The following is a 27,679-nucleotide window of genomic DNA, read 5'->3' as shown; positions in this document are numbered from 1 at the left end:
CATTCTCTACCTCACTGCTGACCTCATTGTCTCTTTGTGAAGGGAAAATCCAGAGTTGCATTCTGTTAAATGGCAAATGGTGCATCAACTCTGAGGGGGACAGAGCTCCATACCTCCAGTACAGATGAGCACGGATACCGCTGCCTTTCCCTCAGGACTGTACGCAAGGAAAACATGGTAAGAACAGGAAGCTAAATATTAACTACACCTTGCGCTGCCTGTTTGGTGTTGTCCAGAGAGGAACACGTCTCTCACATTGCTATTTTCACTTTCACACTCACAGTGATAGAAACTCTTCACACATGTCGGTTTCACTTCAAGCCTGAATCTCACTGTCACTTCTCTTTCTTGGCTGAATTTTTAACCGCTCCTGAACTACAGAGATACATCACAACTCAAACTTATTCCAGAGGCTGAAATTATATTTTCCACAAACAACAGCTACATGACATAGATTTATTTTGCACTGTTATTGTCCCAATTATGAAAAGCTTTATTATAATTACAACAATAATCTTCACATAACGCGCATGGAAACAGCTGCTTCTCTGAGAGTTAGCTCAATAAACGCAAGAAAATAAAACACAAATCTCTGAAAAACAAATTAAAGACCTCAGTCTAAAACCACAATTTGTTGCCCAAGGCACTAAAAAGACAAGCTAAAGCTTCAATCAGCTCATTAAACTTTAATCACTGAGAAGAAATGTGACACACACACAGATGTTTACAACTGACTGCGTACATCTGGACTGGTCAGTGGTGACTAATGTTTGGGATTACAGAACTCCTAATTAAATTTGACAGAACCCCTTACGTGTTGTTTGGGAGCAGATGGCCTGCACAGTTGCCAAAACTTTGTCAGACAAAAAGAGCTGTAAGTGAGATCTAAGAAACCTGCTGTATTTCTTACAGAGTCTTGATGGAGACACATTATCAGTGATTGAAAACCCAGCAGCTGTCAGTCATCCTTTTCAATCAGAGACAAAAGAAGGAGTTGTGGGAACTAAAGGAGTCCAAGGCTGGTTAAAAGGCATTCATTCATCTACTCATGGTAAGCTGAAGAGGTGCACCACCCGGTAAGCATCAGACATCAGCAGCAATATTGCTTTATTGCTCTATACCAGTGTCTGCAGATTTGCTTTCCAATTTCTTAGTGTCACTTGTTCATTTGTCTTGGTGCTATGTGCAATTTATTTAACAGCTGACATTTGATAAGTCCGCTCAGCTTACATCTGGGTTCAAGAGGCATTAATTCAAGTATTAACTGTTGCTTTAGCTCGCAGACTGGTGAGGCTGCTGGCAGCGGTGTGTGCGGTCGGACTCCTGGGAGGCTTAGTTGTAGGTGTCTGGTTTCTAGGTGAGTCAACGGGTCTGAAAGAATCACTAAATGAGCTTAGCTAGAGTCAGGAAGTGGAAACCAATGTGCAAAAAGTCTAGTTAGAACTTTTCAGGCAGCTGTACAGTCTTTGGTCAAAGCTCATTTTATAGAGAGCCTGATATCATTTTGTACCAGCATCATAAAGCTTCCAAATTTGATGTAGTGCTGAAGCTGATTCTTTATCAACTGAGGCGATATTGTCATATTAATAACAGTCTAAATGGCTGGAGCAGCAGCAGATTCTTCTGTTTGAGGAATGTAAGTATAGTTCAATGATCAAAAAGCTATTATTATATGATATTCCTCATGAAATAAGTACTCTGTAAGAAAAGCTGATGAGAAGTTAAAATTAGACTTGTCAGTGCTCTCTGGTGGTCAAACTAAGAAACATTTAGTCAATTGTGGCGTCTGTGTGCTGTGCTTGAATTACTTATTTTGAGACATATTTTAACTCAGATACGACTGCAAATACCTAATGAAGCTGATCCAGTTCCCTGGCCAATTAATCCCTCTGGCACTACTATATAAAACTAAAATGGGTATAAATCGTTATATGATTCATTATTTCCATCTTTAAAAGAAGACATTTTTAACAGGATTCAACATAGATCAGAGCTTGGCAGCCCATCAAAGTAAAACTGATAGAGCAACATATGGGTTTTAAAAATAAGGATCTCATATTTAGATTTAATTAATAACAAATTGGGGATATTTTGCTTTATTTAAGAGCTTATATTAAATCACCTCAAACACATTTTCTTTTTTTTTAACCTCATTTCTCACATGTCCTCCAGCTTCATGGAAGCACACCAGTAAATTAAGGTTTAAAAAGAAAATTTTGGAATGTACAAAACCCATTTAAAAATAATGCTATGTAATGTTTTAATTAGGTTCTTGTGTTATTGGCTGCCTTCTGATATGAAGTTATTTAATAACATCATTTTCTGTAGAATAAAATAGCTCTGCTGAGGCATTAGTCTGTCTGAGTGTTAATTCAGATTATCTAGTAACACTTAGAAAAAGTTTTTGTTGCCTGTCTTGCTGGGTGATTATTAGACTTATTAACCACATCCTTATCTGCATTTAGTCAAACTTCTGCTGAGACCGTCCTCTTCCCAAACTTCAGTAGGGCTTGGGGATTCAAAGGAGACGTCTTTCTGTAATGTGACTGAGGATGGTTCTATCTCCGACCCAAGAAAAGGTCTGTGTCTCCTCCTATTTAGGTTTAGTTTATTTCCAGCTTTCATGGGTTAATCATGGTACTGATTGTAAAGCTGCTCAGCTTAGTATTATGTGATTCATTATATGGGAGCATGGGTCACTTCTGAAGTGATCTGTTTAGCTGAACAGTAGCTAAATGAATATTCAGCAGCTGCCTTTTGTTGTCTTCTGCTCACTCTTGAGATTCCTACTGACAGATATGAAAACATCACATATAAATGACCTGTTAGTATTGCCTGAATTAGCATTGGTACTTGTGCTTTTCCAAATCATTGCTCCCTTGAAGAGGGGGTTTGTTCATTAGAGTTGACTGAGAGCTTGTCTCTGGAGGGATTTTCAATCAATCAGGTTCAGTGTTTTACAGAATCAGTCCAGAAAACTCCCTCCTGGAGATCCAGCTGGGGAAGCTGCCTACTTGGCTGCCGGTGTGCTATGAAAGGTGGAACGCATCCCTGGGAACACTGGTTTGCAGACAACTGGGTTATCTGAGGTGTGTTTGCACTCATGGGGTCCCACATACACCTTCTCAATTTTTAGTGCTCAATGCTAAACACATATTGAGGCCACAGTGAAGACTCACTGGTGTAAATTTTGCCTGCTTTGCAAAAGATTGGCTTATTCATCATGTTTTAATACCTCATTTACAATATTCTAAAGCTCATGAATCCGAATAATTTGGATTCTCTCCATTTTTCTTATGCTCTCTTACCTGCCAGACTGACCAAGCACAAAGGAGTGAATCTAACAGATATCGGACCAAACTACACTGACGGCTTTATACAAATTACCTCAGAGCACAATAACAGGCTGGAAAATATGTGGCAGTTCAGGTGAAGCAGTTTGTCTAACGACTTCATATTCATAATTATGCATGGAAAATCATGGCTACGAATAGCTTAATTGTGCTTAATTAATTAACCAATTTATTCTCATTTAGGGAGAGCTGTATCACAGGGAAGGTTATTGCATTGCAATGTTTTGGTAAGCAAGTTACACTAAGCTTTAGGTTTGATTATTACACCCAACACAAAGCCTAGAACAGAGTGCATGATTATGTTTTCTAGAGCACTTTTTGACCTGTCCAGTTGAACTCTTTTCTGATGAATGGATCCCTGTACAGAGTGTGGAACACGTGCAAAGCTGCCCAGGATAATAGGGGGGGTTGAGGCCACGCTGGGCAGGTGGCCTTGGCAGGTCAGCCTCTACTACAGCAACCGTCACACCTGCGGAGGCTCCATCATCACCACTCAATGGATAGTAACAGCTGCCCACTGTGTACACAAGTAAGACTGCTGACCTTAACAGCATCATAGGTCAAAGGTTACAGCAGCTGTGAAGGACAACAATCTGTCATTAACAGCTGCACAACTCTGGATACCATCCCTCTTATCAGTATCGCCTTGTGTTTTCTTCTTTCAAATGTCAGCTACAGGCTACCTCAGGTGTCGAGCTGGGTGGTCTATGCTGGCATCGTGACCCGCAGCTCTGCTAAAATGGCTCAGCATACAGGATATGCTGTGGAGAAAATCATCTACAACAAAAACTACAACCACAGGACTCATGACAGTGATATCGCTCTAATGAAGCTGCAAACACCACTCAATTTCTCTGGTGTGTCTTCTAACAAGCTTAAGTTGAGACATGAAACACAAAATGTCCATACATGAAAAATACAGTTCCCCTATCTAACAAAAAACATGGGGAAGAAAAGATTTGAAATAGTAATTTAATCCAACTTGTGATGTTGTAGCCTGTCTGAGGGTGTCTTTTTCCTTTTTAACTAGATGCAATTAGGCCCATCTGTCTGCCCCAGTATGACTATGATATCCCAGGTGGTACACAGTGCTGGATTTCTGGATGGGGTTACACACAGCCTGATGGTGGTGAGTCTAAATGTTTTCACTGCCACAAGTCTAATTCAAACACAGTGACAGAGTGTGACAATGATATCGACAGAGCAGCCTTAAAATGCATCTTTCCTTTTTCAGTTCATTCACCTGACACCCTGAAAGAGGCACCCGTTCCAATAATAAGCACGAAAAAATGCAACAGCACCTGCATGTATAATGGAGAGATCACATCACAGATGCTTTGCGCCGGATACATCGAGGGGAAAGTGGATGCATGTCAGGTGCTTGTTTTGAAAACTACTTTGTAAAAGCTTATTAAAGAATAATCTGTTGTGAGATTTTTTCATAGCTGTAATAAAGAGTTTCTGTATGTACCTCTACAGGGGGACAGTGGGGGTCCTCTGGTTTGCCAAGATGAAAATGTGTGGAGGCTGGTTGGGGTTGTCAGCTGGGGGACAGGTTGTGCTGAACCAAACCATCCTGGGGTTTACACCAAAGTAGCTAAGTTTTTGGGCTGGATATATTATATGATTGAGGTAAAGACCCCAACCTGCAAATGACATCACCATGTATTTTGACAGAAATAATAGCGTAATGCTGATGTATACTTCTACTCTGCCTTTATATGACAGCTGTTCTATAATAAAACTAACTGTTAGCTTATTATATAGGAATCAGTACAAAATTTAGGTACTTGTACAATTTAGTTTGTAAAATACTTTGAATTTGCCTTGTGCCAGTGTTTATTGAGGTTCACTGAAATCTAAGCAGGGGCTTCTGTTTGAATTGTCTTGAACTTCATAGTTAAATTAGATTGAAATGCTTTTTTAATGTCTTTTTTTCAATTATCTCTAAGTATTCCTACTTATACTGAACTGAAAAACATGTTAAGAGGTCCCTCACTCCATCCAACCATTATCAGTTAATTTCATATAATAACACAAAGGAAGGAGCAAAATGAAATAGAATAAAATGCATACTATTTACCAATTATTACTCTCTCTTTGCAGAATTATTGATAGCTCAAGGAACACAAGAAGAGGATGCTGCTGAAATAAGGATATATATGAAAATTTTAATTATATATTATATATTTTAAATGTCTGTCATATATTGTACACATATACAGAGTGGAAATATAGAAATACATTTTTACGTTATATTTTTCACGTATTGAATATAAATTATGCTTCTGGAAAACGTGTCAAGTGTGTTTATTGAACAGCAGATGCTGCTTTTTGCCGCTAGGTGGTGACTAGGTAACGTTTAATAATGTTTCCATAGCAACTGACAACATTAGCCGAGCTATTATGTGTTTGTGTGAAATATTTACGTATTTTTAAAGGTTAGTCTGTAGTATAGACTTTCCTATAATTAGACTCTCCTCGAAGTGCAAAAATATTATTGAGGACACAACACCCATGCTGGTTTGGTATTTTCAGAAAGACAAAAGTTTTTCTACTTGTTTTATTAGCAAGAAGCTAACTGGCTAGCGGTAGGGGGCAGATAAAGTTGCTATTAAGATATTCATCTTAAAATGCCCTTCACTGGAAGTACAGAGAATGTCTTGCAGCAGGTCAACCAGTTTTGGGCCATGCTGGATGATCTCTCTGAAAATGATCCCGCAGCCTACCGCAAGTTAATTGAGAAACAGATGAAGGAAAGAGCTGAATTCAGTTCACCACCTGTGCTCCACTCTTGTGTGCGCACTCAAATGCTGGTAAGTGCTTGCTGCTAACAAGTTTAAGCCTGCAAACAAGGTAACATGTCTTTAGGTTTCACAAAAACACGAGGGTGAAATGTCCACGCAGGCAATGCACGGGTCTGTCTTATTTAGGATATTTAATTTATACTTGCTTGCTAGAAAGATGTGGCAAAAAAAAAAAAAAAAGAAAAAAAAAAAATCCATTATAGTCTATGGCTTAATTTGTAAGGACTATTTTTTTCTTCAGTAATATTATTTATCCCATTTTCAATCAATACTTTTACCTCCACTCTCCATTTTTTTTCAACCATGAGCACCACGTTTGATGTTGGTCATTGAAATAATTTATAAGAACAAAGTAAGGCCCCTAGTTTGAGATGAACCTGGGGCATAATTTGATTAGATTACATTTCTGGACTATCAGAAATAGCTAAAGAATGCTCATTACCAACAGTCAAAGTCCTAGATAATTTTCACCTAAATGTAAGTTGATTGAAGTTGAAACTGAAATGTGTGTTTATTAAATTGTGTTTAAAAGGTTATGAAAGTTTCTGCCAATTAATCGTATGGTGACTAACTGTGTAACTGTTTTCAGCTCTGTCTGGCTCATCATGCAAAACATTCAGCTTTTAGCATGTTCTGTTAAGCTGTCAAGCCTGGGCCCATTTATAGCTAAGAAATGTGGCATGTTTTGACAGTACATCTGTGTCCTTATCAGGAACCAAAAACAGGCTTGCTGTACATTAATATATGCAGCTGGAAATGTGTGCCTGCACCCCAGGATCTAAGCAGCCCTTTATCAGTGTGTGCAGGAAACCTGGAAACAGGCACAGATGAAAATCAAGGTACATCGTAAGAAACAAAACTATCTTTTGTGTTACATGACATAAACAAGGTACTCAAAGGCTTTTGTCCACAGGCTGGTTTGCTGTGTTGGATTTGGCATTAAATCCTGCAGTGCTACAAGAAAGCAATGCAGATAAAACTGACATTAACAAGGTCTATGTGCTAGCCCTGAGCTTTGCCCAGCAGCAGCATGGGATGCGGTTATCTCAGGAGTATAATGTTGTCAACTGCAGCCCAAAAAGTAGTCCAGGTGACTTACATCACCGGCTTGGGTTTCAAACACAGCCCAACACCTCCACGCAAACAGAAACAGGTAAAGTAAACAACCCTTTTACTCTGATAAGCTGCTGCAAGCCCTTTATGTTGAACCTATTTTCCTTTTCTTTGAAGGTGTATTATCTGTAACCCCCACCAGTCTCTCATAATCCATAGTCTTCCTTTTTGCAGCCAGCCAGACTCCAGGTGCCCTCCTGAGGCAGATCTCTTCTCTACGATCAGTGAAACAAGACGAGGTCTCCACATCCCAAATTATTAGTAAACCCACAGAGCACATAAAGAAGGATTTGATCCAGGTCATCTCCACCGCATTTGTGGAGCCTCAGAAGCCAGAGTACCAAATGGAGGTGAAGACTGATACAGTAGGAGTTCCTTGCAGCATGGAGCTGACAGTAGAGCTGCCAAAGGTACGCTCTATGTCAGAGTGCCAGCTGAGAGTGTCCAAGGTAAATGGTTACATACTCCCCTGAATAGTTATAATGAACCACTTTAGATCCCCGTGTGCATCAGTGCATGGCTGGGTGTCATGAAAAATATATAATTGGTCTATAGTAAGTGTTGCAGTGTAATGAATACATTTTGCTTTCCAGGAAGATGTCTTACTGGAGGTGGACGAGGTTTATTATTTACTTCTGGATTGGCCAAATACCGTAAATGAAGACACTGCCTCTGCCATCTTCAACAAGAAAAAACGAAGGCTTAGGTTGAAAGTTGATGTTTTGTGAACATTTTCCAAAGGGAATGTAAAAATAACCCAAACAAACTTGCAATGTAACAGCAGGGTAGACTGCAGAAGGACCCATGTCCTGCCTCAAACTAAGAAATAACAAATATGCCTGTAAACTGATCTACTTTTAATGGCAATATCTTTTTATAGAAATGTTTTACAGTGTCCTTTTGTGCTTTGTGGACTGATCTGCAGCAAATGTAACCCCCCTCCCCAAACCTCTCCAAAAGAATAATTGACATTAATGACAGTCTGCAGAGTCTGTTTACTAATATGTGGGTGTCTTAATGTAGGTGTATTAATGGCTAAAAGCCGGTGAACAGTATCATTAGCATATGAAAAGGGGAATAATTGTCAGCAAAATGATCCATGCAATAATTTATGTTTATTAAAACATCAAAATCGATGCAGAACAACATCACTTTTTGGCAATCTGGAACATGTGAAAAATGTCAGTAAACACTTTCATTTTTACGTGCATGTGTTATGAACTGATTACAGCCTTTATGGAAAACTAACATTCTTTTGTATTTTAAAGCTTCAAGTATTGCATTACTGACCAATAAATTGTAATTCCACTTGTTAAATTTAACATTGTGTAATATGCATTCAATTGAACAAACCATTACCCAAATGTAACTTTAAATTCTTGGTATGAAACATTCATTTTTAAAACATGGTTGTGTATTTAGAGGCATTATATCCATTGGTCCCAGTTAATTATATAATAGCTATTGTTTCTTATGGCATCACATGTGTTTATAGTGACCTCCTGGTCTAGTGGGAACAGTTTTAGGTTTGTAGTGGCGATCTCTGGTGTTTGGGGCTCTACCTCCGCTCTCCATGGTCTTCCTCCACCCACGCTACAATCTTCCCCTCCCAGCCAGGCACAACTGCTCCATCGTGAAATACCTGAACAGAATTTACATATATAAAAGACGGGCATCTAAAATGTACAACACAAGGCTTTGGATGCAAAGTGAAAATATCTACTCAGTATTTTGAGATTCTCTGGAATATAAATGAGTCACCTTGCAGTGTTTTAAATAAAGAGCAGGTGTTGTTGATATTTACATATCTTCCTTTACAACTGGCATTTTACATTATTTTTGCTGAAGTTACTGTGTGAAGATGTTGGGGCTGTAATTTTACTCCCACGCCTACCTCCTCTTTCACCGTGCCAAACTCTGGGTCAAGGGCCTTGAAGTGGTATCTGAAATTGCCTTGTCTGTCTACAGCAGCCTTGAAGTCTCGAAGTGTCACTTCACCCAGCCTGGAAGCACACACCGTCAGTCATGATCTATGCATCAAACACCCACATAAGCTTTTCTAGGATAAACATAAAGCCACCAAAGAGCCCACTTTAAAGCTCTGGTCATGCCTCAGTCCAGCTCTAACCTGAAGAGTAATTTGCCTGAAAATCACACACTCTGCAGTGAAGAAATAAACGAAGACACAGCTATATAAACCCATCATTAAATGCATTTTATCTTTACCTTTTTGGGATGTTAATCAGAAATGGAGTGAGTGAGCGATCTGTGAAGTAGAGCACTTTAGTGGAGATGGCAGCATCTAATCCCGGGCTGCTGTGTGAGTGTGCCATTTCTGGAAAAAATAAGAACAGGAAAAGTTGTTTTTAAACGATCAGAATTTCAAATGGCTCTCACAGCCAGAAATGCACTCTTTCCATAGCAACATAACTGAATGGGACAATTTGATTTAGCAGCCCAAGTTGGGATGTTGCAGAGGATGACAACTACTAAGCATAACAACTATTTTGTTTGTCTCACTTGAGCTCGGCGGCCAGGAGTCACGGTCTGTTGAGTTGGCTCTGCGTCCTGGTGATTTAAATTCCTCCTAGAAGGGTCAAATACTTTTGGTAAACAGTCAAATGTGTCATAGTTGCTTGAGTCATATGTGAGGTGACAAACATGCTACAGTTTTTAATAACTGCCTGAGATAGTTTGAGTATTTACCCCTCTGTCCTGTCTGCGCTGGGTGTCTAAGGAGTGCAATCGGTCCATGAGACTGGCCACGCCCTGCTCCAAAGTGTCCAGAGTGTGATGTTGAGGGTCATGGCCCGAGAAACTGTCCCTTAAACTGCGAAGTGCTTCTCTGACGAGCTGCAGCTCCTCACCCTGTGACAGATAGCCTCATTATATCATTATAGTCTATATTTACTCCAACTTAAATAGAAAAGATGGGATGCTGTATAAAATGTAAATAACAAAAACATGACTGGCAGGTGAGCCCAACATTTTAGCTGTCTGTTTGAATAGACAGGAAAAAAGTTTCTGTATATTTTAGTTTTGCATGATGTGGGATTTCAGCAGCTCAACACCTCAGGGTCCCATTTCTTATGCTATGGATTACATAATGCTCCACTCTTATTCAATGGGTGATTGCTCTGGACCGCAGGCAGGTAGCTTGTTTTACTTGGGATTCATGCAGTTGCATTAGCTGCAGAATGTTGATAGACGCTGAACTTGTGAGGACACTTAGCTTTTGTGTTGTTTCCTGCTACTGTGTTAATTAAAATACAACAATAAAAAATTACAGTCAAGATTTCGTCCAAGATTTTAAAATTACTTTTTGGAATTTATAAAGCATTTTGATATTTTAAAATAAATAGTGAGATATTGCAGATTGTGTCCTAATGTTATCACTTTTCTCATTTATTTAAGAATAGGTCACAGGTGGTTTTCCCAACACCATCTGTGCAATGGACTGCATACATGTTAGATCCGTTCCTTCAACTAGAAAATGTAGAAAATCCCTCCATAAATGTCAAGATCACCTGTGACTTCCAGAGCCACCTGCTGAATGTGGTCTTTAATAATTTAAATTCACCACAGCGGTGTTTTTTAATGATTATGATGACTTTTATTAGGAAATCAAGGTTATGTCTCTGTCGCCTGGTTATTAACACCACTGACTGACTTATCTGGAGATTTCATTTCATCATATGCTCCACTCACTCCCACTGGCATACCGCATCTTAAAAGGATGCCACAGAAGGCAATTTGCTTTACAAACAGTAGAAAGTACAGCAGGCTATGTATGTAATGAAAATTTATCTGATGGTGTACCTTTTCCTCCTTTAGCCTTATAACCTCCTTATAACCATATGTATTACTTTAAAAATAAAGACAGTTTTCAGTACACATCATTTTTTATTTTTATTAATATTTTTGGCATTTTGTAATTGTTCCTTGTCTGTCTCCATCTGTTTGCATACGGCCTATAAGTCTTGCAGATAACAAATATATCTGGGTGTTTTCTGGACCAGTTTTGGGCTGAGCTAGTTTTAAATGGATCTGCTGTCCGTTAGCATTATTATGTATTCTGCATTGATGTGATGACTCCGACCCAACTTTACTGAAACATGCTGCATGTTGCAAGTCTTAGATTTAAAACTGTAAAACCTCTTTTGGGGAACAGGGTTGTACATGAAATTGGATTTTCATTGATGAAGTGAAAAATGTAGTAACAAGCAGTGGAAATAAAATTTTCTTAGATTTTGAATCAGTTGATTAAAATCTTCATTCTCTGCTAAATGCAATGAAACAATATTGAGCTCAGTGTCACAATTTCAAATTTTGAACTTTTTAAAACATTTTTTCTCATTGTTTTTGTTATTTCTGGTGCTTATTCTAATAATTGTAAATATAAAAGTGTTTAAGTAAACTTTTGATTATATTTTTCCTTTACTTGCCAAAAACAAACTCTCATACAATAACCCATCAAAATAAATACATGAATAAAAACAATTGGTACCTACTGGAGCATTGTGTTGGAAAGCCGGAGGGGAAGTTGATGCCACTGAGTTACTATAGCCACCACTTTCACTCCTGTATGACTGACAAATGTATAAATATAAATAAGATGTAATCTATATTGACATTATTATTAGAAAATGCCATGATATAACTCTAACTAAAGCAAAGCCAGATGGAGCCAGTACCTCAGAATAAAAGATTAACTGTTGTTAAAACACCATTAAAAGCACATCAGTGACTCACAGTGCTGCACTAGGTGACATGTTTTTTTTTTTTTGTTATTATTATGATGAACACTGCAGCACTGTGGCTTGTGTTGAGTCATTTTCACATGCTGCAAGAAAAGCTCACTGGTGCAAGAAGTCTGTATTAATCTGCTGCTGAGAATAGTCCCCACAAATGCCCTTTGGTTTATACAGAATACAATGCTGACTTGTATGAGGAAATAAAACTTGCTTTTATAGTGACATGCTGCTTTAATACATCAGTGATTTTGGTTTTATCATAGGATTTGTTGTCAAAAGAAGAGTACATGCTGCCTTGTGTTAAGCAGTGTGTAACTGTGATATCAAAAAGTCTCTCTAGGCATTCTTATTCAAGATTTGGATTTACATCTTAACATCGAGTATACTGTTGGAATACTTGAACCATGTCATATTCCATACCCGTCCATGGCTGACTTCGTGTGCTTTATGCTGAGCTTCATCAAGCTTTTGCTGCTGTTGTTGCAGTATTCTGTCCTTCCTCCCAAGCTGCTGCTATTGTCACAAGACAGATGGATGACATAAAGTAAGCCTTTACCTACACATGTTCAGCTCAACAATGCATTGCCACATAAATAATGAACTGTACCTCATATTCACTGAGTGCTTTGTTTCTTTCGCTCAGCTTGCGTTTGAGCTCTTCCTGCAGGCAGATACTGTTCATGAGTGTGAAATAAAAATCCAATATTTCTCTCACATGCACTTTCATCCACAGGTCAAGCAGGCCAAATAATTTATCAGGTCAAAAGTAAATCATCACTTTTCTCACATTTTCTCCTTCCAACTGATCTTTGGCCATGCTGCACCTCAGTAGTTCCTGCTTTAGCTGCAGCACAGCATCTTCCTGCACTGCCAGACGCTGCTGCAGAGCATCCTAATGAGAGAGAGAGGGAGATCAAAGACAAGAAGACACTAATACAGATCAGCTGCATTCACCTGCCTCATCAGTGGCTTCCAGCCACTACTAATTTTGTCATCTTTGTAAAGAAATAAAAAGCGTGTGCTAAGAATAGCAGAATCATCAGTTTGGGAGGATCCAAAATAGAGGAGATTGAAATATATCTCCTAATCCATTTTTATTCACAGCATAAGTACAACATTAGAGTAAGAGGTTTACCTTGATAGCCTGAATGTGTCGTGTTTCCTGTTTGTGCCTCAGGAGTTCTCTCTAAGAGCCACACGCATAAGCAGAAACATTAAAGAAAGGGAATCTGGTTGTTAGGCAGCTCATCTATATTAATTCTATTATATTTGCTTACTGTACCTTGAGATCAAGGGCTTCCTCCATGCTTTGGTCTAGACGACTGCGGATTAGAACCTTCAAAGGGAGAGAGTATGAGCAGGATAATTAGAGAAAGGAAAAATGTCAGAACATATGAGGAAGCAATAAGAATGTATGACAGTCGGCTAGCAGATCAGAGAGAATCATCTGTTCTCTGTGGCGGCTGCTCTGAGAGGAGTGATGGCTATAAACATCATCCCAACAGAAGGGCTGACACGGACACTTTAAGGCCCTGATCTATTAACGCTTTGCGTGTACTAAAACAGGTGCAGACGGCTTTGCTCCGCTAAAATCGGCCCAAGCTTATCTATCAAAGCCGCAAACATGGAACTGCGTCAGTTATCCTGGCAAAACTGCGCCGCTCTCCACTTTGCGTTTCTGAAGCTACTGCATATGCATTATGGGCGTTCCGGCCAGAAAGTGCACATTAGTGGGAGGAGACTATGCAAATAAATCTGGTTTGCGCAGCAGTGGGATTCATGTAGCCCGCAAATAGTTTGCGGTGTTTATGTTTGCTCTAAAAATAGCGTTTCTGAAAAGCAGGTGCTAATTGGCACAACAGTATACGCGCAATGGCTGCAGTAATAAATTTAAGGAGGAGGCACAGACACCATGAAAGGCGACTAAGATAATGCATTTTTTTCTATTATATTAATATATTTAGAATGCCAGAGAAGAGGATTGTGGAGACGATCCAGCGTTGCAATATTAGAATTGCTGGATAAGTTTAAAGACTTTATCATGCCTGTCTTTTATTATTATTATTATTATTATTATTATTATTATTATTTCTTTATAGCTTTTAAACCTTTATTATTTCTTATTTGTTCCTTGCATGTTTTTATATGTACAATACCTTGGTTCCTAAAGGTTGTTGTTAGTGTGCCTTATAAATAAATTGAACTTGAATATGAAACTATATTGCAGCATTTCTGGTGACATTTAGATTTTTTTCCTCGACTTCCGCAATATTTTTATTTGTCTCCTTTGTTTGTCTCAACTTCTATCGGATAAAAGTTAATTTTGCGTTTGCGGTTTCCTTGCTCTCCAGAACCTTACATGACAGAGCAAACAGCGCCGCTAAATCCTCATTTAAATACTGCTGTTTGCTCCGCAAATGATAACAGGAGCAGTCTTAATAGATCAGGCGCTAATCGTAGAAACATAACCAGAGCAAAACTGCGCAGCAAATGTTAAATAGCGCAGCAGTTTTGCCCTCGTCATAACTCAGCCCCTAAGTGTTGCGTTCTCAAGTTAACAGAGAGAGGGCACTGTACTGTACCAGTTGCTGTTCTGTGCTCGCCCGGTTATCTCCGAAGCTGGCTGATCCATCCTGGTCTTCCTCAGGGAGGGAACCATGTAGCAGCAAAGCCTGAGGACAGAGAACACACGGGTAAAGGGACAAAGACAAGGCAAGCAGTGACAATGAAATATATATGCCACTAAAGCCTGATATTTTTTGTGTTTCACGTCTGTGTTTTCAGTTCAGTTCAGCTTAGATAAACACTTTACAAGCAGCTGCTCAAGTCAGTGTATTTAACTAAACTAAAATTAAATAACAAATTCTTGTGGGTGTGTGCACAAACTTAAACACAGTTGGAAGTGACAGTTAAACTATGTCATTACAGAGAAATGCTATTTCTGTGAAAGTCATCAGACAGATCTATTTTCAAATTCTCTGCAGGGTTTCGACTTTTTGCACATGCATTTCCTTCGTACATAAAATCATAGACTTATTGGGTAAATGTCTTTTTTTTCCTTTTAACTTCAGAAGACAAAACAGTTTTTCTTTCTTTATCTTGAAGCACTCTAAACCTTTTCTTTCCATGTTTGGTTAATAAACTACAAAGAAAACCATTCATATAACAGCTTTGTTTGATATTGCATAAACAGGAAATGGTTTTCCCCTTTGTGTGCACATTTAGAGTGTGAAATTTTGATGATGTGGTAGCACAGATGCTACACATTTCTATTTGTTTACTCAAATTATTATGAGTTGATCTCAGTCCTGTTATCTGCTTTGTTCTTTATTGTCTGTATGAATTGCTTTATTGCACATATATGAATATATTAATATGTTTCATTATCAATAAAAAATAATAATAATAACGAAAAGATTCGGCTCTACATTTTACCCATCTGTACATATACTAGAGAGCAGCGGGCTGCTATGTTTCGGTACCCGGGGAGCAGTTGGGGGCGTGGGGTTAAGGGCCTTGCTCAAGGGCCCACAGTGGTTCACCTCCGTTGCCACTGTATGTAATCTTGAAAACAGGAGATAGGCAACAGGGAGAAAACACTATATTAACACAAATAAAGTATAACTTATTTTTAGGTATGCAAATATATGTATAAACAGAATATTAAAGGATTCTTACTGCAAAATAGATGCTTGCAACATAAAAAAAGCATTAAAATCAACCTGCAACTACAATTCAGATAGCTATGATGTCTTTATAGAACAAGATGTAAAGATCTGTGGGTTGGTTTAGTTCTTGTTTTTCTGTTTTCTTATTAGTTTCTGATTTTTACTGCTTGAGTTTGTATTGTTTTATTTTGTAGGTTTACTCCGTTCTGTATTATGTTCTGTTCACTTCTTGTTCATAACACCTGGTTTAATTTGCTTCACCTGCTCCTCATTTAGTTGGTTTCATCATTCGCTGTCAGATCGTTGTCAGTAATCCTTCGGTGGCTTCCAGGTGTTCCTTGTTGTTTTTTTGCCTCTTAGTTTTGTTTTTAAAGTGTTGTTATTTTTTGAATAGTTGTGCTGGTGCAGTGCAGTGCCTTTAGTTTTCCTAATTAAACCTTTGATCCATACATCCACCTGTTATCAGTGTTTCACCCTAAATTTGGGTCCAGTTCCCTCCATGACCCGGCGATACGGGCGGGGCTCAGTGGACAAGTCCAGACCTTTCAGAAATCAGGGCCTCCCATCTAGGAACTAGCCTTTTTATTTTAATTTATATACTAATTTAATTTATATATAATTTTCTTTTTTTTTACCAGCTAGTTTATAGTGGTGCTAAATAATCATATTTTTAATCCATTCCTGTTTGGGCTTTTCTCAGCACTGACAAAACTTCTCTCGAGATATTTGCAAGTTGTATGTGCGTCTATCTAATGAATCTATGTGCGTATCTAAGCATTAAAATCTTGTGATAACTTAAAGAGCACATTATGTTCTTTAAGTTATTGTGATATTTGATGCAAAATCATTGGCTAGCTTCAATGACGTAGTAGAAGACTGATACCTACTGACAATGAACATAAAAAATAGTTCAACAGTAACAAAAAGTAAGGAAGTGGGTCAGGTGTCATGTTGCAAGAATCAACTACTTCCAGCAGCTTGGATGATTCCAGCAATGTGACGAGACCTAGCAAGATAGCAACAACTGCAGCAACCAGGTGTGTGTCACCGAGACTGGACACAAGATTTTCAACTTGATCTATTTTATTGTGAAACATAAGCCAAAACAGAATGCATAGAGCCTGGAGAGAATCAGGCAATAACTCTTGTAAGCCTGATAATAACAATGAATCCCTATTTGTGGTTTGATTTGTTTATTTATTTTTATTCTATTAATACTCAGTAACTTGTTTTGAATCAGTAAAAATACTGCAGATGTTTGCAGAGAATCGGACATCCGAACAAGCTAAAATCTCACTTGATGCTGTTTTTTTTACCTGCAGCCTTCCTTGGATTCTTCTGCAGTCTGTGCACCTTCATCTAAAGTTTTTCAAAACTGCGGTGCAATTTGTTTTGAAGTTTGTTATCACACAGGGTTACCTGTAGGCGGAACACCATCCTTCTGGCTTCCTGCATTTCCTTCTCCAGCTGCTCCTGGTGGGCATCAAGCTGCTCCTCCCAGGACTTTTCTTCCTCCTGCCCATCATACCCAAGGGAGGGACAAAATCCACAGAGAGCAACTGCCTCTGAAAGGACGATTAAGGACAGAGAAAATGAGTCTTCAGAGCTTTTTTTTTACTTTTTCTTTTTTTTCTTTTTTCACTGCATCAAATCTGGCTCTACCAAAGTTGATGTGCAGCCAACCAACCTGGGACAGATTTCTTCTCTGTCAGCTCAGATTTGTCTTCCAGAGGTTCCCCCTGGTTCTCAAACTGATCATGGACTGTTTCTTCTTTAAGGGTGTCAGTGGACTGGGTGATAACGTACTCCTCTTTGGGGGAGTGAGCAGGGCTGGCTGAGCTGAGACTAAAGCAGATGGAAGGAACAGGCAAGAATGAATGCATTTATATCCTGCCAAAAGAACAGCTGTAAATAAACCTAGCAACATAAAATGGAGATTTGGACTTTAATAACTCCCAGGGGGGCACCAAAATGGGAAATAATCCCATCTGGGCATAATATATTTTAAACCCAATCCTGTTTTTCTTTTTCTTTTTTCTTTTTTAAACACATAATACCCCTAAGAATACAAATAATGAAATTAATAAAACCACAGCCAAACAAAAATTAAACATGTTGAATAAATGTTCAGCAGGCCCAGGAATACATACAACTCAGTCATTTTCCCACAGGAAATCCTGTCCATATTTTGTACACTGTTTGACCATCATTTCAAAACATAATAATTATATGGTGTCTGAAAAGCTGCTTTTCTTGCAGCCAGGTTTGTGATTTTGGAGAGCATCTCCAGCATTCCAAGGCTGAGGCCAGCTGTCATTTTTACTTTCCCATGTTTGCAGCAATAAGATACAGCTGCTGTGACCTGTGACATACAGCATTATGCATGGTCATGGAGCAGGGGTTCCTTCTTTTTCTCAGTGTATGTGTTTAAAAACAGGCCAGTCACTGCAGGTCTTAACTTGGTGCTAGCAAAATCATAAAAAGGAAGAACTCATTACGCTATGCTTGAGGCTAAATAACCAAGAAGGGGAAAAAAATACTGTGGATTTAACTGTGGGATAAATCCTTGTTTAGAAACCGAAGAATCTCCCGAAGGATTTCATTTGCACAGTTAAGCATGTTCCTCCCTTAAATATGATGTAGACTTTCGCCTAGGAGGCTTTCTGCCTATTTACTGGCATTATTCAGCTCAAGCTGATATCACAACAGACAACACACTTGTATCATTTGTTACCGCCACTGTGTGGACTATGTGCACATGTCCCAGTGACAACTTAAACAAACTGGGAACAAGCCTGAAGCAATGTCCTTTAATATGTGAAACTGTTCTGAGAAGCAGATGAGGAACAAATGTTAATGTACTAAGTGTTAAAAAAGACATTTAACAGTTAGTGTTTATCATCTTCATCTCTCTAGAATTGTTCTACTTTAAACAAAGTAAAAGTGGGGATTATAGGATTTATAAAGGTTGTCAGAAATAACACAAATTATAATCTTGAGAAGTTAGAATTAACTTTAAGGGGGGCATGGATGTAAATTTTTTTATAGTAATCCATATTGTTTCAATATTTCTAAAAAATGAACAGACTAGCAAACTAATTTGACACCTCTAGCTAACTAGCACCTAACATACTGTAGTAATAAAAAAGAGATATTATTCCTGTGTTATCTTTCTTTAATATCTGCCCTTTAGATATTTTCTGACAGATTTAAACTTTTAACTGCTAATGACTGATGTTGGATCAATACAGTCTTCTGTATGTATATTTATTAAGTAAAGACAGATGCAATTTGGAAAATTTTAGGCAACTGATCTGGCTTCATTCAGCACACTGAAAATGTCTGATAGTTTGTTCCTCCCTGCTGAGGGTCATTGCACCAGAGCGACTTATAAGATGCTGCTGTAATTATCCCCCAGGTGTTTTTTAAGAGTAGCTCAAAGAAGCAGTGTCCGTTTGATCATGCCATTGCACATGATGACATGATTGGAATAGCTTCAAACGTTGTTTCAGGGAAGAGTTCATATAAGTTAAAAAAAAAAAGGTTTTTAAGTGCTGATGATGTGGCACTAACATAAATACATGCATTTTTATTTGGAACATGCAGGTTTAGCCAAAAGATTAAGTGCTGCATGGGATTTGCAGAAGCCTCAGTGCATCCGATTAACATCGTTTGATCAGCACTGTAGAACGTATACAGTTTCTCCATCACTTTACTAAAGGGTAAGTTAAAAATAGTCTTACTTTTTATCTTTACGTTTTATGCAAACTAACTGGTTTGTGACCCTTTTTAAAACAAGGCGTTTCTACCTGGGGCCTCTTGTTATGTTTAAGATTTTATTATAAGCTTAAAACAAGATTTTCTTTTTAAGCCTCTCAGATGTTCTAATTAAAAGGCTTACAAACACAGAGGCTAAATGATCCAATGTTACACAAAGAAAAGCCAAGAAAGCTCAAAACTCTGCAGCATAACTTTGTTTTTTCTCTTTTCTTCACATCTCAAGGCCCCTCGGATTTATAATGTTGCCTCATTTAGGAACCAATGAATTAAAATACCAAACAACATATTATGTAATCCAAACCAGTTAAGTCACAGTATTCCTTTTTTTTTTCAATTAGGAGTTCCTTATTTTTGCTGTTTAAATGCATGTAGCTGATAACACTTGGTAGCCAGAAAGCAGGGCGTTTTTAAATTGTTAGTTTTTGTGCTTAATTATTCTATTAAGTCATAAGCATGAAAAAAAGCTCAATTAAGCGCTACCAAATCAGGCAATTGAACAGCACAAGCCAAAATATAATGATGCTATTTTTGGTTTGACTGATTAATGTGGCTCAAGTCTAAGAAAAGAAGATGACTTTCTTAAAATGTTGCCACAGTTCACATGTTGACTTGGGGGGTGAAAAAACATGGCTTTTTTTTTTCCTGATATGATTCTAAATTTGTCATTTTCATCTGAAATTTCACATTAGAGAAAAGGCAGTAGATAGTGGTTGCTAGGCAATAGCAGCTCGGCTCATGCAGACATAACGGGACACACCCACATCTTCAGCATTGTAAACACCGAACAATAACCTGCATAGTCTTGAGTTTTAAAGTCTTATTCTAAGAATGTAACAAACTTCTACAAGTAGCAAAAATATGCATATGTTAAGCAGGTTGGGGTTTTTAATTTAGGCCTGATGACCAGGATACATGTGCCACTGCATTCATGCATTGTGGATAAAAATAACGGCCTATTGCTTGGCATTATGTTAGAAAAATAACAACGGCTCTTACCATTTCATCTGTTTAGCTCCCATGCTGGTGATTTTATAGGCTTAACCACCCATACAGTCAGAGCCCTGCATCTGGGTGATGCCCTGCTTCTCAGTCAGGACCATAGTCCAAACACAGCCGGAGGCAGCAGGGAGGGGAGCAGCCCACAGAGCAGCGACCACAGGAGCCTCCACGTCGCCCGCTGGGTTTAATCAGAAATAACAGCACGTTCAAATGCTATGCAGCAGCATATCCCTAACATATAAAGCTCCAAATCCTAATCAAAAGCCCCAAACCCTTCCTCTAAATCATACCAAGGCTTGGTCCAAGCTGACAGAGACAGGCAGGGAGGGACAGAGAGAGAGAGAGGATTGGTGCTCAGCTACACTGAAGTCTGCCTGGTTTCTCTTTGCACTCGCTTGATGGTTGAGCTCACGAGCTCCCATTCCCGAACACAATGTTTTTTGTTCCTTGCCGGCAGGAACTGATGCAGCTCTTGTGCATCTCTTCCACTTTTTTTATTTTTTTTATTTTCTCTCTCTGACAACCCTTATGCCTTTATTCCCTCTTCCCTCCCTCCCGCCTTCCCCTCTTTCTCTTCTGCTTGGCCGCACTGGCTTTGTATAAGTCCGTCCTCCCTTCAGTAAGCGAGGATGTCAGACATGGCTCTGTCTGGGTGTGTTTACCCTCCCCCTTCTCCTTCCTCATTCCTCCTCCCTCCGTTTCCTACGGCTCTCTACTTTCACGAGGAGGAGCGAGATTTTTTCCTTTTTTGTTCCTCTGCTTTTTGTGTGCTTTATGTCTCTACAGCTAAAATAGGAACTAACATGGATAAATGGTGGCTTTAAAATCTGGAGTCTTCCGTCACAAAACCCAAAACATATTCTCATAAAAAAAACATCTATTTACACATTTAGGGGAAGTAAAAAGCTATATAAATGTATCAGCCTGTAATTATAGCTTCTCGCATCATTCATTATCGATTCCTGTTGTGAAAACGAGGGCCTAAACACTAAAATATTAAAAAGGGTCAATTTTATGATTTCAACAGCAGGCAATATAAACAAAGAATTTTCTCTATGTGCTGCTCATGTTAAGGATCCCTCTGAAAGGCACTTAGGCTGAGCAGACTGTCATTGAGATGTTAAAATGTTGCTGGTGTCATCAGCAAAACTGAAGTAGCTTTCCATGAGGCAACTTGCAGTTCTATCCACAACTAAATGACAGTCTTAAATTTTCTATGAGCACCTTAAATGCATGCTTCAGCAAGCAACTTTGCTGCAGACCCATGAATATGTACATGAAGCACCAGACTAATGCAGCATTAGATTTAAGCAAAATCTGTCACAGACTGACAGCAAAAAGACAAACATTTCTTTATAAACATGACATATTTACTGTGTTATATTAAACAAGAGAGTTAAAATCTTATAGTTTTGCCAACATTTTGCACTCAAACTCATTCTCATAAAACTGCATTTTTATTTGTGTTATCTGTACTAACTGAGCCCGGTTTTAATACAGTTGAAAACAAGCATATACAGGCGCTGCCATTTATCAATATTACTGATTATTGTGATATTAAAAATATCTGAATAATAGCTGAATCTCAGTTTATAAAATCAAAACCCCACTAATTGGAGATTGGTGTTATTGTATTATTTTTACTGTTCCTTACTTTTTTGATTATAAGATTATTCAAATACAAAAATAATAGACATAAAAAAACTATTACTTTGATAGTTGCACACTTTCTCCAACTTGATATTGATTTATAGTATTGTTATTGTGGATGCTTTTAGCCTAAATGAGCTGTTAATTTGAACCTTATATATTGACAGCTGTCTTCAGGATAGACTCAGAAGTTTTATTTGTTTTAAATCAACAGACATGCTATATACTCCTGAGACTCCTGAGAAAAAGCAGATGTCTCCCTGATTCTATTAAGATTCAGAGACAAAATCTCAGTGTCTTGCTGTAGCTAAAATTAGTTTGAAGGCAGTAAAGTAGAGGTTAAAACGGCTTCTTTTTGAAGTTTGGCTCTTATACAGTGTGAACTTGCCTATAGCTCCACTATCAGTCTCATAAGAAGGCACATAATAGGTACATTCAAAAACACTGCCAAACATTGTAGTAACACAGAGAAGATGCAGAAATTGTGAAAGAAACATGTTTAATGTTGCCTGATGTTTTGAAAAAAGAAGGAAGCAAACCTGTAACCACATACTCATTACTATCAGTATCAACTATGTATTATTTAACAACAATTAAATAACTATATTAAACAATATTAAAACAAAGAACATTCACCAGATCAAAACATATCACATAGCAAAGCACCTGCACAATCCAATCTCTCCCATCATCATGTGAGGGTCTGAAGCTTGATTGTTTTTTTTATGATTTATGTCTGAAATAGAAGCCCAATCTTACTTTTAGGTTTTTGATCAGATTATCAGTGTGAGGTCTAAAAGTCAAATTGTCATCTAAAAAAACAAACCAAAAAAAAAACAAAAACAAAAAAACCCCCACATACTTAAAAAGGGCTGTTTCAGTTTTAACTCCCTGAGACATGCAAACAGTAAGACAATAATGTTTGTCTTTTGATTCAGTAAATGTCATCATTTTTGTTTTCATCATTGTTTTCTCTGCATTAAGCACATCACATGCAGGAGTCGGGCTTAAATTTCCCCAAAAGCAATTTGCTAATATTTCACTACCTTCAACAAAGTTTCCTCACAGCAAGAAATTACAGTGTCATTTGCATAAAATAAACATTTGTGCATTATATATATATATATATATATATATATATATATATATATATATATATATAGATAGATAGATAGATAGATAGATAGATAGATAGATAGATAGATAGATAGATAGATAGATAGATAGATAGATAGATAGATAGATAGATAAAGAGACATAAAACAGAGCCTTGAGGGACCCCTTATCAATAGCCAAGCCTGAGGAGCAACCATCAACTTTGTCATACTAAGTTCTTTCTGAAAGGTAATTACTAAACCAGACCACAGTAGAATCCGGGAGCCCGATACTGACCAGTTCTTGTAACTGCATAACATTGTCCAGGAGGGATCATCCAAACCAAAGGAAGGCAAAAACCTTTATTTTAAGGAAGAATTGAAAAAAAACTTCAATATTCTTCTAAAAGACAACAAAATCATTCACCAGTTATAGTTTAGTAGTCCACAGCACTTATCAAGTTTATCAAATGAGCTCATAACACAAAAAGTTGGCGATAAAATGATGGTTCTCAACAGTCAGAAGATTAATGAGAAAAAGCCCTGAGAGAACTACTGAGGTGTTCAAATGTACGAATATGTTACTTTGACTTTGCTGTGCTTTGGTTTAGAGAACAGATCCACTTAGTAAAGATTAATTCTTGTATGGAAACTCCTGTACTGCAAGCAGGAAGACAACATTAAAAATATTCATATTTGCCCATGCTTGTTTGTATGCAGGGGAAAACATATGTTTTCTCAGAGGAGGTAATCAAAGTCATACTGTGTACACAAACAACTTCTTGCTGGTGTTAGGTTATAACTTAATAGTTGCCTTGTCCTATACAAAAGAAAATAAAGAGGCAATTCATGCAGATAAAACACACATATAAGTCTGACATTTTCAGTATCCCTTTGCAAAGCCCTCCAGCCTTCAAAAAACTGATTTTGTTTTTTCTGTGCACTGACTTATGTTCCTTGCAGCACTACTTTCATTGTTTTTGCTCAAATATTAAAAAGACATGGCCTTAACTCGGGCACCAGCAGAGACAATAAAGATTTGGCAGACCGTGACATGACTGAAAGGACTGTGGGAAACAAAGCGTTTGTAACAGAAAACTGAGTGGGATTTACATCTGGATGATGTATATAAGAAGTGACTTTGCTGTTCAGAATGAGGACAGACTTATTCCACCACTCCAGGAGCCAGGAGGTGAGAAGAAAATTGGTTTGCCACAGGGGAGGCATGAAAGCAGCCAATTTGAAAATCAAATGAGTTGCTAAAATAGAACAGATTGTTTGTATGATCACAGTATATTCTGATTGCAGATTATGACTGTGCCTTCTATGAAGCGCAAGTTATCAGTGTTGTCCATTTCAGTGACCTTCAAGCAGATATGCATGAAGCCCTACTGATAAGATTTTGTCTCTGGAAATCTCATCCATTTTTATTGTCAAATGTAATTCAGAGAAGAAGTCTCAATGTTAACATATTTTTTTTGTTAGGAATAAAGAACAATAGATGCAAAGCCACTCTGTTATTATAAATCAGCTGAATGCCAAAATATTAACATACTGAATGATTCTACAAATATATCATAAGACCATAGGATTACAATGTTGTTATAAAATAACAGTACCAGTCAAACATCTGGACACACACCCACTCATTCAAAATTAAATGTGTCAGTATCATGATAACATTTACAAAAGCCAAAAATGAAATCTAATTTAAATCAAAGATCTCCTTTGAAATTATTAAACATTACCCTTCAGATAATGTTGATTAAAAATAATTTTTAAACTCCTCTTCATTAAATGTCAAGATGTTCTAAATAGACTAAAGCTTTATTATCTTGTTTGTTGTTTGTAGAAAATCATCATAACTGTTTTACAACAGAGTCCTTTAGATGGAAATAATAGGTATTGCTAAAGCACTAGAGTGTGTATCGTGTTGAGGACTGCTCTTCATAAAACTGAGTTGCACAGAAAGTACCAGCTTGAAGAGTTTGTGTTTTTTTCTCCTAGATGAGTCATGACAGGACAAGTCTAGCTACAGTACACGCATTACATTTACATCAGTCTTAAACAACTTAAACAACTTCCGCCTTATTTGCCTTGTTTATGTCTCTAAGCTTCTGATATCTTGGTAGTCTGTACATTTCAAGCTGACTACACTTCTGTAGCATAGTGGCACTGGGGGATAATCACTTTTTTATTGTTTAAAAAATGCATAGAAATATGATGATCTCTCCAAACAACTGAGAGCATCACATATTCAGAGAAATAAGAAGCTTGGGTCTAACGGAAATAATCTCCTGATGTCCCAACATACTAGTGTGTGTCAGTATTAGTGATATGCCTTTTTTTTTATAAATCATGTCAGTGTATATAAAAGAAGGAATTTGTATTAAAAATTAGATTGGAAGGAGTCTTCACACACACGATAAGCCAAAATATAGCTAACTCACAAAATCTGATTTATGAAATATCCCACTGTGAAAACCAGTAAGAAGCAGCAAAAACCAAAAAAAAAAAAAAAAAAGAGAGAAAAACTCAGCCTTCAGTTTTCAAGTTGCTTTGCCTAACTGGATAGCAGAAAGAAAGGCTGTTTACATTACAATCTTTCAAAAAAAACTTTTATTAGTTACCTAAATCTAACAAACACTGAATGAAAAGTAAGTTGGCTCACCAGGATGAAGATCCAGAGTTTTACAGGCCAGTTATACTTGATTGGGATGTGTATGTATACAATTTTGTACCACTGTAGAAAAAACATACATGATTATCATAGTTGTGAGAAGGTTCTTCTCCAGCTGAATGGCAAATAAAACCCCCCTCCATCACAGATGGTGGTTTTAACATTGTCAGCATTTCCATATGGTGTTTTCATGTGTAACAAGATGTACTGTATATAATGATACAGAACTTTTCATCCCAATTAGAAGCCTCTGCATTTTACCCATTCAAAGCCAAGTGGGGTACTATAGTTAGGCATTAAGGGTTTTGGTTGGAGGCTCACAGTGGTATACCTCTAATGCTGGAGTGGGGTCTTAAACCTGGATCCTCTAGCCACAAGCCCACCTCTCTAACCAGTAGACTACTACTCCCCCTGTATAACTAATATATATAATATATGGAATTGTAGTTGATGAGTTCTGCTTTGAATCTACAGAGCACTATCAACAGTTTTATAAAAGCAACGTCAGACAGCTTATAAGCTAGGTAGATGATTGGAGGAACTATTCCTGCCTACTTGCAAGGTGGGGCTATGCAACTAATTTGCATGCATTCTGAAGAACCATTGAAATAATAAGCAATCAAGGTGCAAGCAGAAGCTAGAACAACCTAGGTGGAGGATCTACTTGTTTTTTTTGTTTTTTTTTGCTCTTGTTGCCATGATGTCAGTCTGACATGTTCTGTTCATGACTATGACAGTAAGAAACAATGTAAAACGTAAATTAGCACAGCACATTTGAGCAAAAATACCACTGAGCTTTGCCACTTGGTTTTTAAGACTAATACAGGTGCAATCATTTATCCAGGAGACACTACAAGTGAATTTATTTTTTCAGTGTATGTCACTCTGGCTTGCTCTCATTAGCGATTTTTGTACTCAAGCCAGTGGGACCACCTCCAACAGGGCTGATCACTTTAGAGGTCCACTCTGACTCTGGCCCAGATGGAGGGTTTGACTGCAGTAGCCAGCAGAGGGCTTGCTACCCAGGTGGCTGAAGTGTAGGAACTGCTAATCTGAACAGGGTAAGAAGGGCAAAAAAAAAAAAAAAAATCTAGTTGACCAATATGACTGCTTGTACTTAGTGTTCCCCAGATAAATGATTGGAACAGCATCAGTCCCAGTCTCACTGGCTCTGCCTTGATTTGCCACAGTCAGTGAAATTGGGGCAGCAAAAAATGGAGTATTAAAAAGTGCTGCTGTAAAAAAAAACCTCAGTTCTCTAAAACTCAGTGAGTTGGCAGCCCTGATCATTATTTTATTGCTCTTTGGTCTTTACAATATGAGTTTAACAAAACTAGTTTTACACAGTTGGAGAGTTTGCAGACCTGCAGTTTGCAAGACTGACAGGCGGAGGTGTGAGTGAGGTGTCATTACCATTTCCATAGATCCCCAACTCCATGAGGTTTTTACAAACAAAAAATATCGAAATATCAGAATCACAACCATGGGTTTATGCATTAAAGGCACCTCTAAAATTTAGCTCCATCTATGAAAAAAAAAAAAAAAAAAAAAAGTTGGGCAGACTTGCAACAAATTTCCATATGAAACACATTATCTCGGAGGTCAAGCTCTTCTACAAACAAATTCAACATTTGGACGACACAATAGGACATTTTTTGATTAATTTTTTAGCCTTGGCTGGACTTCATGTATGCAGATAGCTAAATGGTCCCCACGAGTCCCCATTCTCTTGTTTTGTGCCTCATGTTGTATTCCGGCTCTTCCATTGTTCAGTCTGCAAA

The 27,679-nt window shown here is 37.9% G+C and overlaps 3 protein-coding genes across 6 annotated transcripts; 2 read left to right on the top strand and 1 right to left on the bottom strand.

The window, feature by feature from the left end:
* Positions 1-66: 66 nt before the first annotated feature.
* On the top strand, positions 67-5,655 carry tmprss5 (transmembrane serine protease 5). 2 transcript variants are annotated; one of them, XM_041995421.1, is made up of 13 exons: positions 67-177; positions 913-1,051; positions 1,277-1,357; positions 2,466-2,579; positions 2,954-3,089; positions 3,316-3,429; positions 3,537-3,580; positions 3,720-3,882; positions 4,026-4,210; positions 4,384-4,482; positions 4,588-4,730; positions 4,833-4,985; positions 5,460-5,655. In XM_041995421.1, the coding sequence occupies exons 1-13, from the start codon at positions 70-72 to the stop codon at positions 5,466-5,468; spliced, it is 1,488 nt and encodes a 495-aa protein (XP_041851355.1). In that variant the 5' UTR covers positions 67-69; the 3' UTR covers positions 5,469-5,655. The 2 variants fall into 2 exon arrangements, with proteins under 2 accessions (XP_041851355.1, XP_041851354.1); XM_041995420.1 differs by having other exon boundaries at positions 4,833-5,655.
* Positions 5,656-5,743: 88 nt separating this feature from the next.
* Positions 5,744-8,273, top strand: pih1d2 (PIH1 domain containing 2). Its single transcript, XM_041995425.1, has 5 exons — positions 5,744-6,169; positions 6,873-6,999; positions 7,074-7,313; positions 7,448-7,722; positions 7,867-8,273. The coding sequence occupies exons 1-5, from the start codon at positions 5,987-5,989 to the stop codon at positions 7,999-8,001; spliced, it is 960 nt and encodes a 319-aa protein (XP_041851359.1). The 5' UTR covers positions 5,744-5,986; the 3' UTR covers positions 8,002-8,273.
* Positions 8,274-8,369: 96 nt separating this feature from the next.
* On the bottom strand, positions 8,370-21,043 carry dixdc1a (DIX domain containing 1a). 3 transcript variants are annotated; one of them, XM_041995423.1, is made up of 16 exons: positions 20,765-21,041; positions 20,472-20,652; positions 17,383-17,540; positions 17,115-17,260; positions 14,610-14,699; positions 13,310-13,363; positions 13,163-13,213; positions 12,815-12,919; positions 12,635-12,688; positions 12,448-12,537; positions 11,785-11,862; positions 9,980-10,141; positions 9,794-9,860; positions 9,500-9,608; positions 9,168-9,276; positions 8,370-8,915 (listed from the first exon to the last, which is right to left on the bottom strand). In XM_041995423.1, exons 2-16 carry the CDS (start codon positions 20,492-20,494, stop codon positions 8,832-8,834), a joined length of 1,380 nt encoding a protein of 459 aa, XP_041851357.1. In that variant the 5' UTR covers positions 20,495-20,652; positions 20,765-21,041; the 3' UTR covers positions 8,370-8,831. The 3 variants fall into 3 exon arrangements, with proteins under 3 accessions (XP_041851357.1, XP_041851356.1, XP_041851358.1); XM_041995422.1 differs by having other exon boundaries at positions 12,448-12,540; positions 20,765-21,040; XM_041995424.1 differs by lacking the exon at positions 11,785-11,862 and having other exon boundaries at positions 12,448-12,540; positions 20,765-21,043.
* Positions 21,044-27,679: the final 6,636 nt, after the last annotated feature.

The sequence above is a fragment of the Melanotaenia boesemani genome, chromosome 9, assembly GCF_017639745.1.
Source record: "Melanotaenia boesemani isolate fMelBoe1 chromosome 9, fMelBoe1.pri, whole genome shotgun sequence".
Taxonomy (NCBI): domain Eukaryota; kingdom Metazoa; phylum Chordata; class Actinopteri; order Atheriniformes; family Melanotaeniidae; genus Melanotaenia; species Melanotaenia boesemani.
Note: the sequence above shows the minus strand (reverse complement) of the source record. Positions and strands in the feature narration are given on the sequence as shown.